Consider the following 13,835-nt stretch of genomic DNA (forward strand, 5'->3'; position numbering starts at 1 on the left):
ATCTCAACCGCGGCTGTCTTGTACCTCTCAATTCACATCCGGTCGCATGATGCCAAGATAAAACTTTACGAGGTTACGGCTCGTACTAACGGAACCGACTTAAGCTACACGGTCGCCCATTTAGGCGTCGCGTAAGCAAACAATAAACATATTCTCCTCCGTCGCGAAGCTTTGCCGGGAATAATGACAGGTCTGGATGCGTGACCAGCGTTATAATCTTTATGACCTCTGTACAACTTTCCCTCTTTCCTAATGAAGCACTTATAAGCGACTCAGAAAGGGGATCAGGGAGTGCTCGCTTCATTTCGGCAATCTAGGTCTAATAGCAGCAGCAGCTGAGCTGACCATTCGTCGGGAGTCGACGCAAATTTGCTTCGCCTTCACCGTGCTGAAACCTACTTCAGCTGGCAAACAAGTAAGCGCTATGATTTCTTTCCGTGTCATCACCGGTCTGTGGTTCTCGTTTACCCTGGTTACTCGCTTAATCGCGATGCGCCGTTTATGAACAAAGCCCACTCGACTACGTTTTCAGGGGCCAGTCATGCCGTTCTACTCAGAGTTAGCAAATAACGGTGTCCCGGTGTCCAGAAAAAAAGAGGCCGCATCTCCACGTGGTGAATGATGTTGAATTGGGGCGAAGCTCTGGTGGTGCTGATGATACTGATTTTATTGTTCATAGGTAGTGCTGATGGTGCTGATGTTTTTTTATTGCTCATAGGTAGTGCTGAGTTCCGGGTTGCGTTTCGACTTCATTATTACTGCTTTCTGGTCGGTGAAATGCAGAGCCAGTGGTTCTTCTAGCGGATCAGCTTGGATCCGCTAGAAGCCGTGGGAATGCATCTCCACCGCTTAAGTCAACGGTCCATGTCAGAAAGAAAATGTGTGGTATGGATCGTGGTTATATATGCATTTGAGCATTTGACCGCAGCGCCCTCTCGTCTATAAACGTTGAGCCAATGCATGCAAAGTTTAACGCGATTATATACGCATTTGACCGTAGCGCCCTCTCCTGCATAGACGTTGAGCGCCTGCATGCAACGTGGAGTGTAGCGTACGTAGTGCAATAAAGAAAAAAAAGTGGAGTGTAGCGTAGTGGTTAAGACCTCTGCCTCGTAAGCAAAATTCCTGAGTTCAAACCCCCGTTTTTTTCTTGTTTTTTAAGTGGGCCGATTTTGGAGGCAGTGCAATCGATGTGAGCACGGACGCCGGACGGACGGACAAGGCTAGACCCTAAGGAGCTTCGCCCCTATCACTCTAAAAAAAGTCCGTGCGTCTACTTTCCCGCACAACACCCGGGGAGCCAATCACCGCAACTTACGGAGGCAGCTCAGCGAATGACCCTGCCGAAACATATGTTTAGACCAAAAAACGCAGTCTGAGTTGTGATATTAAGCAATGCAAGCGTGACGTTTTGCATTGCTTAATGTCACAACTCAGACTGCGTTTTTTGGTCTAAGCATATGTTTCGGCACCGTCATTCGCTTAGCTGCCTCCGTAAGTTGCGGTGATTGACTCTCCAAGTGGTTTGCGGGAAAGTAGACGCACGGGCTTTTTTTAGAGTGTAAAAGATTCTCCCCGAAAGAGCGATCTGCGCAGAGAGCATTTTCGCGTGACGACGTTATCTCTGCCCCGTCGTTCGCTGGGCTGCTTCTGACGATCGCAATGATTGGGTAACCGCGAGCTCCGCCGGAAAGCGGACGAGCAGGCTTCGTTTAAACAGAACGTCGATTACTGGAGTTATTGCTCTGTATAGACCAGTGTCTGCAGTGTTCCATGGGTCCCGCCACGTTCGTTTATGCTGACGCTATGACAGAGCAGGGGGGGGGGGGGGGCTGCACTTTTTGCGAGACTTCGTTATTTTCAGAAGCCTTCGCACATATCGTACTGCAAGAACGTCAGAAATGCATAGTCACGAAACTCCAAGAACAACACTGATGCCAAGAGTGTTGCAAAAAGCAACAATCTTTGTTTTATGCTCAGCCCCCCTTTTTACAAGCGCCTGCGTTTGTGATTATTATTTCCCATTTTTATCCCTGGTGGGGGCTAGGATTTCGGACACTGGTCTATAGACACTATAGCTTCGTTTATATTTACCTGCACCTCCTGCACCGGTGCAGAAACGCGTAGGGCGGTGTGCTTCCGGTCGTATGTCCATACGCATACCGGAAGTACACTGCACTACACTTTTCTGCACCGGTGCAGGAGGTGCAAGAAAAATCGAACGAAGCTACTGACACCTTAAGAAACAACGCGTAAGTGTGGCCTATTAGCGTCATCAGGCTTCTTGCTTCGTGATTGGTTCTCCGGCGTCCTTATTGGCTAATGCCGCATCCTCATTGGCTGCGGGGCGATAAGAAGATGCTTCTGAAGTTTCTTAATTAAGCTGCCAGTGACTATACGGAGCGCAAGTTCGTCTGCTCCATGCGCAGGAGTTGCGGTGACGTCAGAACGACGCCGAGCTCTGATTGGCTGCGTCTGGAAGGATAGTGGGTAGACCTCAATGCTACTTGCCTTGAGGTCTACCCACTATTTTTCTAATCGCAGCCAATCAGAGCTCGGCGTCGTTCTGACGTCACCGCAACTCCTGCGCATGGAGCAGACGAACTTGCGCTCCGCATAGGAAACTTTGCACGTTTCGATGCTTTTTTATCTGCATAGCTTCTTTAAGCTGATAACTCTTGTGTTTAGAAATTAGAAAAAATTAAAAATAGCATGTTCGGTTGGCACACACATACAAATACATTATAAAAAATCTATACTTAAAAGAAAAAAGAGTGCGACATGCGAGCACCTGCTACGCCGTTAATGAAGTTTAGTTTTCTCTTTTCAGTGACCACACTGCTCAGTATACGCTCCCGTAATTCCCGTTACACCGATACCTATTAAATTGTGTGTCCCGCTGAGCACCTGAGAAGTCTATAGTTAAACGTCAGATGTATATCTAGGCAATCGTGTTCTCAGGTATACCTCCTTGGAAAACTCACTGTTATTCCAACTCCCTGTCAACTTTCAGCACAGCATGTCCCCCAAGAAGTTGCCGGCGTACCAGGTCATAGATGGTCTCAGGGTGTCCACCGTCTTCACCGAGGAAATGATTCGCGATGCTCTTAACTTTAAGACAGGCCCCGGCGACGTGGTGCTAGCGACGTTTCCCAAGTGCGGCACTCATTGGTTGCAACAGGTCGTACAGCTCATCATGAACAAGTAAGACCGGTGATGTTTCAACCCAGATTTTCATTCTGCACCTCCATTTGTTTACGTTTGGATAGATAGCAGGAATCCGTAATGTGAACTTTCCGTTCTAACCCGCAACACTGTTCTTATATTATTGCTCGGTTTTAGGGCTTTGAAGTCTTTTGTATCGCTGACTGACTATACCCGCCAATCCGTTCTGTCAAAAAAAAAAAAGAGCAAAGAAATAAAGGCATAGTATGTGATATAATGGCTGCACTGTATCGGTTAAATCTAGCACTTTTGGCGGGATGAGCCCGTGTGTTTCTGACCCATGTACTCAACCCTTATATTTCAAAGTTCCATGTTTTGGGATAAATCCGAGACGAATCCGAAAAACGCTCACCGGTGAAGTTTTTATCAACTGTGGTTACCCGAAAAATTCCGAAATTCGAGGTCCCAACGAGAAAAAAAGAAAAAAAAAAAGATGGTGTTTTTCAGATAAACTGTGTGAAGAGCACGGGGCCAGTGGTCCTGAGGAAATTACACTTCAGTTTTTCTTTTAAATATCGAAGTACTGGCAAAGGGCGTTTGCCTTTTAGCTCGTTCAGGTTCCTTCAGGACAAGGAGTCATGGTACTTAAATTTTATTAATTTTGTTTTTGGATTTTAAAACATGGGAATAAAATAAAATAAACTCAAAATTTTAGAGATTGAGAATCTAAAAAAAAAAATAAATAAACCCCGAAATTTTTCAGAAGTATAAACTCGGAAAAACACCCTCCGAATTTCAGGAGAAAAAAAACTCCGAAAACATGGAATCCTACTTATATTATATGCTATAATGAAAGTTCCGTGTTTTCGGATAAATCCAAAGAACTCCGAAAAACATCCGCCGGTAAAATTTTGGTCGATTCGGATTTATCCGATAAAATCTCCCCCCCCCCCGCCCCCCCCCCCCCCCCCCCCACCAAAAAAAAGTCAATTAAGACGGCATTTTACAATTAAATTTGATCAGCGCACAGGGTCAATGGTCCTGGGAAAATACCAATAGAGTCATCTTTCAAATCACGGACCATTTTAAAAAGGGGTCTTAGGGCTTATCTCGTCAAGGTTCATTCAGGTCAACAGGTCATTGTACTTTTGGGTCACGACAAAAGCTACTGTTTTGGTTTCCGATTTGGGCCATACTGTTTGTGCTCTAGAGGAAAGAGAGGTTGTGTTTTTGCAACAGGGAAAGCTACGAATCATAAAGATTGCATAAAATGGGGAAGAGGGGCAAGTCAAACCTCTTTATTACATTCTTTACCACTCTACCTCGCGCTGCCCCGCGGGTTAGGTTGATGGAATAGGATGGTATGAATACGAGCTTCCCAGCGACTACCTCCAGGATTTTAGACAAAACCCCGAGACTCGCGGGAACTTCCTTCCCCCCAATCTCGAGGTGTTGTGAAGATGTTAAACCTTCACCAGCTTGTTTGCGCCCTAACTTTTTGTTCGTTAATACCTCCAGGAGTTTATTTATTTTAAAGAACCCCTGAAATTAAAAAGAATAAACATTTTTGTAAACAGCATGGTTGGGACACGCGTGTCGAGTAATACATTTTACGTGAAAAACATTTTTTAGAGAAATGTTGACGTCGAGAGATTAATTTGAAGTTCTTAGCGTGAAGTCCATGACGTCACGGGTCATTCCAGAATTGCCATCTCGGTCGTGAAGGCGAAGCCGATCCACCTCTCCTCCACTACGAAAAACACACTCCGTATTTCATGAAAAATAAACTACGGAAACACGGAATCTTAGATGCAATGTGAAGATTTCTGCCGGCTTATGAAGGTATCCTACAATCTGTAGAATTCAAGTACTTTGTTATTTAGATTCTTCAATTTTGTGAGTTTAATTACAATCACTTCCGCTTACTCTGATATAAAGGGTAGCAGCACATCAATAATAAATTCTAGGACGTGTACGTATAACGATATTCTAGAATGCGCATACCATATAACTAAAATTTCCTTTCGTATGTTCTTCTTTTTCAGAGGTCAATCAGCTAATGACTGGTCTGAATTCTGGAACGGAGCACCAGTGCTCGAAATGGGCTGGGCCAAGACTCTGGAGAAGATACCTGCACCCCGAGTGATGCAGACGCACATTCCCCTACATCGCCTCCATTACAACCCAGCCACAAAGTACGTGTACCTGGTACGAAACCCCAAGGACTGCTGCGTCTCTTTCTTCCACCACACCCGCATGCTCCCGGAGTACCAGTTCCAAGACGGAAGCTTCGATGACTTCTTCAAACTTTTCCTCAAGGGCGAGACAGACCACGGAGACTACTTCGATCACGTGATGTCCTGGTACGCGCACAAGGACGATCCGAACGTCTTTTTCTGCACCTACGAAGACCTCAAGAAACACACCCGCGACGTGGTTCTCAAGCTGGCTCACTTCCTCGGTCAGGAGTACGGCAAGTTGCTTGAAGAGAACGAGGACGTCCTCAACCAAGTGCTGGAGAAGAGCAGCGTCCAGTTTATGAAGGATGCTTTTGATTCGTGGAACCAAAAGTTAGAGCGAGCATTCGCGAAAGACTCTAGCGTTATTCCAGAAGGAATGAAGAAGTTTTTGCTCGACGACTCTGGTAAATTCGCGGCCAGCAACCTGGTACGCAAGGGCGAGGTTGGTAACTGGAAGACGCTATTCTCTGCCGATCACTCCAGGAGACTCCAAGAAAGGATAAATGAAAAAACGAAGGGTTCCGACGTTATGAGCCTGTGGGCCGTATGCGGCCAACCCCGTGCCTCCGAGAATGAACGGCAAAAGGCAAGGTAATCTGACCTCTTGCCTTTTGCTCCCCCACAGTCTTACTGCTTCTCACGAGAGCGCTTACAAGGAGCGGATTTTCAGTGACTCCCGATGTGATTATGCAAACGCGTCTTTCAACTGTATAAATAAAATGTTTATATCAACCTACACTTTCCCTTTTTCGTGTATGTGTATTTGCGTCTTTAGAGCCCTGCATATCTGTGATATAGCCGCGGATGTACGCAGTAAACTGGCGGATGCGGATAAAAATGAATAAGATTTGGTGGATTTCGGATTGGATGCGGATGCCAGGGACTGTGGATGCGGATCGGATGCCGATATCCTCGGGTCCGGATCTACATTTTTTGCCGAGGCGGCCCATAAACGTGTGACCATACAGTGTAGAGTGAATAGGTGAGGGATGCAGAAGCTTCCGCCAACATGAGTTTCTGTACCTCACTCTTGTAGCACCGATCGTACATGCCATCCCAACATCAGATGCACCATTGGAAAGAGACTTCTCATTAGCGGGCGGTTCTTAATTTAAGAGAGGCGAACTAGTCCGAATACGCCCATGCCGACGATATCATGTTCCTTTTACACAGCAATTTCGACAAGTTTTAAAACGTTGTGTGTGTGTTCGTTCTTTCTTTAATTATTATTCTTTTGACAGTTGGCAAGTTTAAAAGTATGTGAATCCGAGTATGCAGTTGACGGTTCGTGTTTAAAGCCGAAACCGATAGGAAGTGTTAACACTATTGAATATTGTAATATTTTCTTAATGGTGTACTCGCGCCTTATATACGAGACTTTGCTGCGGCGAGTTACCTCCTTTCCTCTCTCACTATTTTATTGTTTGGCTTACATAAAATGACGCAATGTCCTTGATTGATTTTTATGTTTAGAAAATATACGCCTGCTTGAAGTGGGTTCTACAAAGCAAATAGGAAAAACATTAAAATTGATTTCCTTTTGGGCACATCTTTTGGACACAATTTCAAGGCCCCCCAAGACGATCATCTTCCCAGCGATGCGAAGTTTCCCTAGAAGGATGATCGCTTATAATATAAATACGACAAAACAGATGATAAAATCCAGATAAAATAACTTTTACCGGATTCTGACACGAAACATCCCACAACGCTCACGTGAAACGTGACGTCACGTGTGGGATGAAAATTATTGAAAACATGACATATAATGCGAATTAAAGACAGCCGCATGTCTGAAATGATTTCACTTTATTAAGTAATTTATTTTCCTTAAAAAAAACAATTAATTTAGGCGGTATTCGAATCCATGACCCTTCTGCTGCGAGCCAGACAAGCTACCGACTAGGCCATGTCCGCTGTTCCTGCTCACTGGCAGGAAGAGCGTGAGAAGCGAATGAGGAGGCGGTGCGAACGGGGCCCGATAACGCTATCGCGTTCCACTCTTAAAGGCGAAGCTTAAGCGTCCTCAAAGTTTTTCTTTTAATATTCATGCATGATTTCATGATGTAAAATATAATGCGCGGAGTGCGGGTGAGATGCGCTTCCGAATTTTGCGGATGCGGTTCCGATGCGGATACAAAGTCTGCGGGTGCAGATCGGATGTCGATGATCAAACTGTTATCCCCGCAGGGCTGTTGCATCTTCTACCATGTAATATATGTGTATTAGACTGCCGCTATTTGTAAAACCAAAATTTGTATAAAGCGATTCGTTTAATGTTTGTTCATAATTTTGTTTGATCTGGCCAAGACGTCGAAATTCTATTAAAATATAATTGAATGTCCTCCAGAGTTATTTTCATAAATTCTCGAGTAGTTCTAGCTTCGGCAATCATACAAATTGGGACGAATTCGGAATATGGGTTGCATTTTCTATGCTAGTCGCAACTTGCTATCCGGGCAGCAGAAAGGATGGATGAATGAAGATGGTTGAATCAAATCAGATAAATTCACTGAACCGAGCGGTGGTTTATGTCGCTTAAGGCTGGTTCACAAAGCGCCGTTTTATTGCGTTACGAACAGGTTGGAGAATAAAAAAATCAAGGTGGGTTTAAATCGTGCTTTAAATCCCACCGTGTTTACTGTGATAATTTAAATCAAACCTTCTCCGCACAAATAATCCCCGAGATACTTATTTATCGCTTTCTTATTCTTTGATGGTTTCTTTGTGCATTTTTTTTTTCGTATTTAAATCGAAGAATCACAAGGCAAGAAAGATTCACTGTAGGCTGAATACGAACAAAGAAAATGGTGCTCCTCTAAGTATATCAGAGCATCGAGCTTTTTTTTTCTAACTTCGACTTCATTCGTCAGGAACGTCATGTCCTATTGCAATCAAGTCAGAATGCGGAAAAAAAAAACACGAAAACGTAATGTACTATTACAAGCAAATCAAAACATAAAAAGCGAATAAAGCGTTTTCTCTAGTTAAAAAGTTATCCTGCCTTTGTTCTGATATGGCGGAGTTTACATCAGTAAATAAATACCCTACTCAAAACACCTGCAAGAAAATCTAACTGGTCAAGCCGGTAACTAAGCTGGTCAAACTGGTCAATGTGGTAATCAAACTGGTTCAACTGGCAATCAAGCTGGTTTAAGCTGGGCAAGCTAGAATTTCAGCTGGTCAGTCTGGTTTAAGTAAAAACCAGCATGGTCTAACTAGAATCTTATTTAGGTTTAATCTGGTGTAGCTGGGAGCCAGTGTGCTCCTAACCGGTCAAACTGGTCTTCCATGGAGCCAATGTGGTCAAGCTCGGAGACAAGCTGGTGAAGCTGGTCAAATTCCTAATCGTGCTGGTCAAGCCGGTCTTGCTGGGAACGCGCACGCCAAGGTCGGCTAGAGCTGGTCGAACTGACCTTGCTGTGAACTCGTGCGCTAATGTCGGCTTGGGCTAGGACGAGGTTACTTCCTGTTCCTTGTCCTCTCGTTTTTGGTAGACTACCGGACGCTTCAGGCGCGCTGCGAGCTGCCTTTGTGAACGAGAAAAGAGAAAGATTGTGGTAGGAACGGAAAATCTGAGACACATTTGGCTAGCTTGGGCAGATTTTAAAAGGGACGGCTGTGTGCGCGTTGTTTGGAGACTATTTGGACGGCGGTGCGAGCGAACAGGGTTTTGAGGGGGCAGCGAGCGGCAGTCCATTCAAAGCGGGAGGAAGTCGGACGTCCCAACTGAGGCGTCGCTTTGTGTCTTCGAACGTGTGTGTGCTCGTGGATGACGGTGGTGGCGAGGAGTATCGCCCATGCCATCCCAGCTACACGGATTTATTCGCTTCTGCCGAGCACGCAAGAGGCCACTTCGCCCCCATTACTTGCGGGACCCAGGTTCGCTTCTCTCATCCGTGAAGCGTTTCTTATTGTTATTGCTTGTTTTTGGTGTGTTTCTAGTATTTTTTTGTGTTGATCGAGATAAGCAATCTAGTTTGAATAACATTTTTTTGCACCGAGAACTACTGTATGTGCGTCGGTTAGTACTGTGCCAACGCCGAGGATGTGTAGCATCTGAGCTCATATGAGCAGGCCGCGCGAAACAAAAATAACAAATTAGATGCCTACTGCGCTCTCCTGGAGAGGTTGGCTTATTCATTCTGTGTATTAATTTAAACTGGTCAAACTGGTGGGCAAGTTCACCAACTTAACCAGCGTGACCAGTTCAAACAGCGTGACCACTTTAAGCAGCATGCCAAACTGGGCATGCTGGAGCAATAAACAACCTTGAAGCTGGTACACTGGCACCAGCTTACGCTGTTTTTTTTTCAATAGGGTAGGTAAATAAATTGTACTTTAAGATCTTAAATTTACAGTAATCGTTTCTTCCGCATTATTTTCAATGATCGGACGCTTTGACCAGTCTTTAAAGTTTAAAAAATGCATATGATAAAGATAATTTTTTTCTATCTACAGTGATTTAAATCTAATTAATCTGATTTAAATAATATAAATATTATTTATTTTATTGAAAAAAACATCATTTCTTTTTTACTGAACGAATATTACGTACGCTTGCCTCAAGGTATACGACCGTACCGGCATATCCGTGCTTCGTATACCGCGTACCAAGCTACTGCTCTAACTGGTTGCAACGCTTATACTCCGTTTCACTTTACGTCAGGCCGCAGCGCATGCTACGAGCCATCGGAGCCAACCGAAGGCCGTGTGAGGTTCTTGTGACCTTCGATGGGAAGCGCCGTCCCGAAGAAAGCACATTCACGTGCTACGTGAATGCGCCGACGTAAGCGTACGTAAGCTTTGTAACAGACCGGTTCAGGCATCTGTAGCTAGTACTACCGCGTCCGTTGTGACCGGAGCGACTGGAACGACCGCTCTGCGCCGCATGTGCACGCTTGTAACCACTGGAACAAACGCAGCAACTCTGGCGGAGGGGGTTCAGCACGGCGGCCGCTTCTCCGCCGCCATCGGCTGTTTTCGCGGCGCCTCTGAAAAGAAGGGAACGCACTGCCACTTACTGGTGTAACAGAAAATGGACAGGCAATTTTGAATAGCCTCAAGTTTCATTTATTTTCTTTTTTTTTTTTCAGGATAGGGCTCGCCGGGCTGAGTAGATGAAAAAAGAAAACACATGCCGTACACCGTCTTAGAATATCACGATTTTAACAAGCAACTTTACCAATAGGTAGTACAAATCTTCCCACACGCTTATTTTACGATTATAGGAGACGCTGCAAATTTAGCATCAATATAGACCTAGAGTAATGATTTCGTAATCACACAGACGTTGCAAGCGTTCAGAAAGGCTGACGCACGATGAAAACGTGTGAAAATATGCCTCCTTCACACAGATTTTCAAAAGCAGTACGCTGCAGTAGTACCTTGAACTTGGGCACACGCATGGACTACGCAAAATAAGAAATCCGGGCAATGTTCGAGCACACAAATGCTAAAAAAGGGACCACTGGAGTCGAGGTAAACAAACACGACGGCACCAGCGTTCATCGCCGCACGAGTACATGGATCTTCTCGTCTAGGACGTGCTGGTTTATCATTGCGACACACGACAAGAATTCACAGGCAAGGACAGCGCTCTACGCGGAACGATGAGCTTCCACCACGCCGACTATGGTCGACCATCACCACCGACGCCATGTTTTTCAGCAGGCAGCAGGAACCACGATCGGCATGCAACGCGCGTTCTCCTCGACATATGATTGGGCTGTCGGTGTGGTCGCTCCGTTTTTACCCAAACGTAGTAAAAAAAAAAAAGTTCAGCAAGGCTCAACTTCTTGCGTTCGGAACAAACACGAACGACACGGTGGTTTGGCGCTTCGTTGCCACGGCGACTCCTCGTTCCAACGGTTGCACTTGTTCGTATAGGATAGGGAGTATTCTCTGCCGGGCCATGACTCAGTGTGCGGCTGTTGAGTGCGTGCTGACGGCAAGCTTCCGCAGTTCTTCTGTAACGTGCATTCCGCACCATTAAGATTGCCGGTCTTAGCAGGCTTTTAATGTGAGCTCGTTCTGAGCATGCACATCGCCCTCAAATATGGCGTCCAGTGAATACCCCCAATAGTTGTAGCGGTCGCTCTGAACGCAAGTGTGTGAACGGGCCTTAAGAAAATGGGGCTGTGTGAACCGGCTCTCGTGCCTCCACGTGAGCTTTGCTTAGGGTGATGATATCTAGCCATTTTGTTCCGAACCCTTATTTTCTTTTCTCTTCTGAAGCGCGTGAAAGAGCGTCTCCCTGCACGCGCTCCTGGCTGCTGTCGGCATCGCGGGCACTAGAGCCACTAAATGAGCTGCGCTTAGAGTATCGGCACTCCGTTCCCCAACATTGTTGTGGGCGCGGTCATTTTGGCTCGTATGCAGAGCAGACGCAACTGCCGATCGTCATGATTCAAAAGTGTGACTTAATCAGCCTTAGACTCGGTGTTAGGAAGGTCATGTATTATTGCTTTGCTCTGTCGCGAACAGTTTAAACATTTGTGGAGCGCGGAAAAGTGTTTCCTGTGACTTCAGATGAAGCTTCAGATAACTGGCAACCATGATTTTAAGCCACAATATGGCCAAGTGGCGTTACTCTGAAGCGTAGCTTATTTAGTGGCACTAGCGGGCACTATATACAGGTACTAGAGAGGATGACATCGCCCTAAATGGAAGGACATTGAGGCACCGTAGAACCGGTTTGTATAGACGCTTTACAGCAGCTGTGCATGGGCGCCGCTATAACCACCCTTCAGTTTTTGTTTTCGCTTATATTTTTCACTCTGCTCCATCATTACCACAGGAGGACAGGTTACTGGCATTTTAGATACGACGGTGTCTTTTTCCCCAGCATTTGCCTTTGTGGAGGCTCGCCAAAGCCCGCTTCAGTGGTTTGTTATCTCGGTAAGACAATAGAAGGTCGGCAATGGCGTCTGTAATCTGGCGCGTGTGTAAAGCGTCTATAACAGACCGAGCTCACAGGCAGTCTCATCACGCCACCGCTGCCGCCGTGCATCGTGGGATCTGTAGTCTCTCTGCACACGCGACAACCCAGCTGAAGGTCTGAACTGTCTTGTGGCATGGCGCCTTGTGGCATGGCTCCTACGAACTACAGTTATGGCGGCGTCACGCATGCGTGGATCGCTTAGTGAGATCTGTCCATAGACCTTTCCGAAGAAGGGCTCATGGCCGGTTTCATTTTCAGTGTTTGTGAGTATGGCGCGTGATTTGCTCGCTTTCCGAACCGACGAACATGCGCGTGCTGGGCTGAGGAGATCGCACGCTGGGCTGAGGACTCGGATAAATATTGGAAAGGTCTATTGGCATCAACTATTTTATGCTACGTTGTCACTGTAGCTCTCCCAGTACTCCAACAGCGAATGAAACGAAACACGAAGTCGCGTGCCCTCCCAGCAGAGCCAGCAGAGAGGGGCCGCAGCACTATGGTAGCTTGTAGCTACGCTCAAGGTATTCCCCAAAAATTAAATTTAGGGGTGGGGAAGGGGGGGGGGGGGGTCTGAATTTCCATGGGTCTGGGAAAGAGGGGGGGGGGGGGGGCAGGCACATAGAGGCACGTTTTCTACTCATTAACCTTTTTTCTGTTGATCTTTTCTGCGTGGGGACAGAGATGCAAATGCGTGCTGCATATAAGACCCGACACAGTTTCAGCTCTACATTCAGCATAACAAATTATACAATTTTCAACCTTGTGTGGAAAGCCTAAGCAAAGGGGTAAAAATAAACTTAAATTGAACGCACTTGAAATATGAATTTTTAAATATAAAAATATCTCTTAGTTTACATGCGTTCGAATTTAGTTCCACGTTGTCCCCTGGAGCTTTGTTTGTGAAAAATGTCCCACGATTCGGCACTTCGACGTCCGCGACGCTCTGTTGTTATCTTCTGTTTTGTTTTTGTTTGCGAACAAGTTCGCCACATTAAACGTTTAGTTTCTTTCGTTATTTACCGTTTAATCAATTGCCATTCATGGCAATATGCAAGAAAATATATTAACCTTATAACAAGATACCGAGTGCAGTGTGCTTATACAAAACAAGCCAACTTGGCATGACTTCGAAATCAACATTGCACTCGTATATTGGGGTACTCCCAAATACAATAGTATATGACTACAAGATCCGAAGAAGACTTATCGGACCCTATCTCTTTTTTTGTTATTTTCGGGGTGAAAGCGCTATATGCGCTATTCACGCTGCTCGTGTATAGGCAGTGCTTAAAGTCTTCCGTAAGTTGTGGGGGGTCCCTACAAGAAGGTAAGGGGGGAGGGGGGGGGGGGTTCTGACGAGATGTACTAAATGCACATAAAGTAAACCCCACTGCTGGCTCTACCCACGCTGTACCTGCAACCCTCAAATTGCTAATCCCCAAATCTCACATCCCTGAAAACAAGCTATTTTATTGCAAGATATGATT

The 13,835-nt window shown here is 45.7% G+C and overlaps 1 protein-coding gene across 1 annotated transcript; it reads left to right on the forward strand.

Moving 5' to 3' along the window:
• The first annotated feature begins 293 nt into the window (after window positions 1–293).
• LOC8027247 (sulfotransferase ssu-1) lies at window positions 294–6,141 on the forward strand. Its single transcript, XM_029974326.3, has 3 exons — window positions 294–415; window positions 3,014–3,204; window positions 5,211–6,141. Exons 2-3 carry the CDS (start codon window positions 3,020–3,022, stop codon window positions 5,998–6,000), a joined length of 975 nt encoding a protein of 324 aa, XP_029830186.2. The 5' UTR covers window positions 294–415; window positions 3,014–3,019; the 3' UTR covers window positions 6,001–6,141.
• Window positions 6,142–13,835: the final 7,694 nt, after the last annotated feature.

The sequence above is a fragment of the Ixodes scapularis genome, unplaced genomic scaffold (genome assembly GCF_016920785.2).
Source record: "Ixodes scapularis isolate PalLabHiFi unplaced genomic scaffold, ASM1692078v2 PGA_scaffold9__187_contigs__length_104089568, whole genome shotgun sequence".
Taxonomy (NCBI): Eukaryota; Metazoa; Arthropoda; class Arachnida; order Ixodida; family Ixodidae; genus Ixodes; species Ixodes scapularis.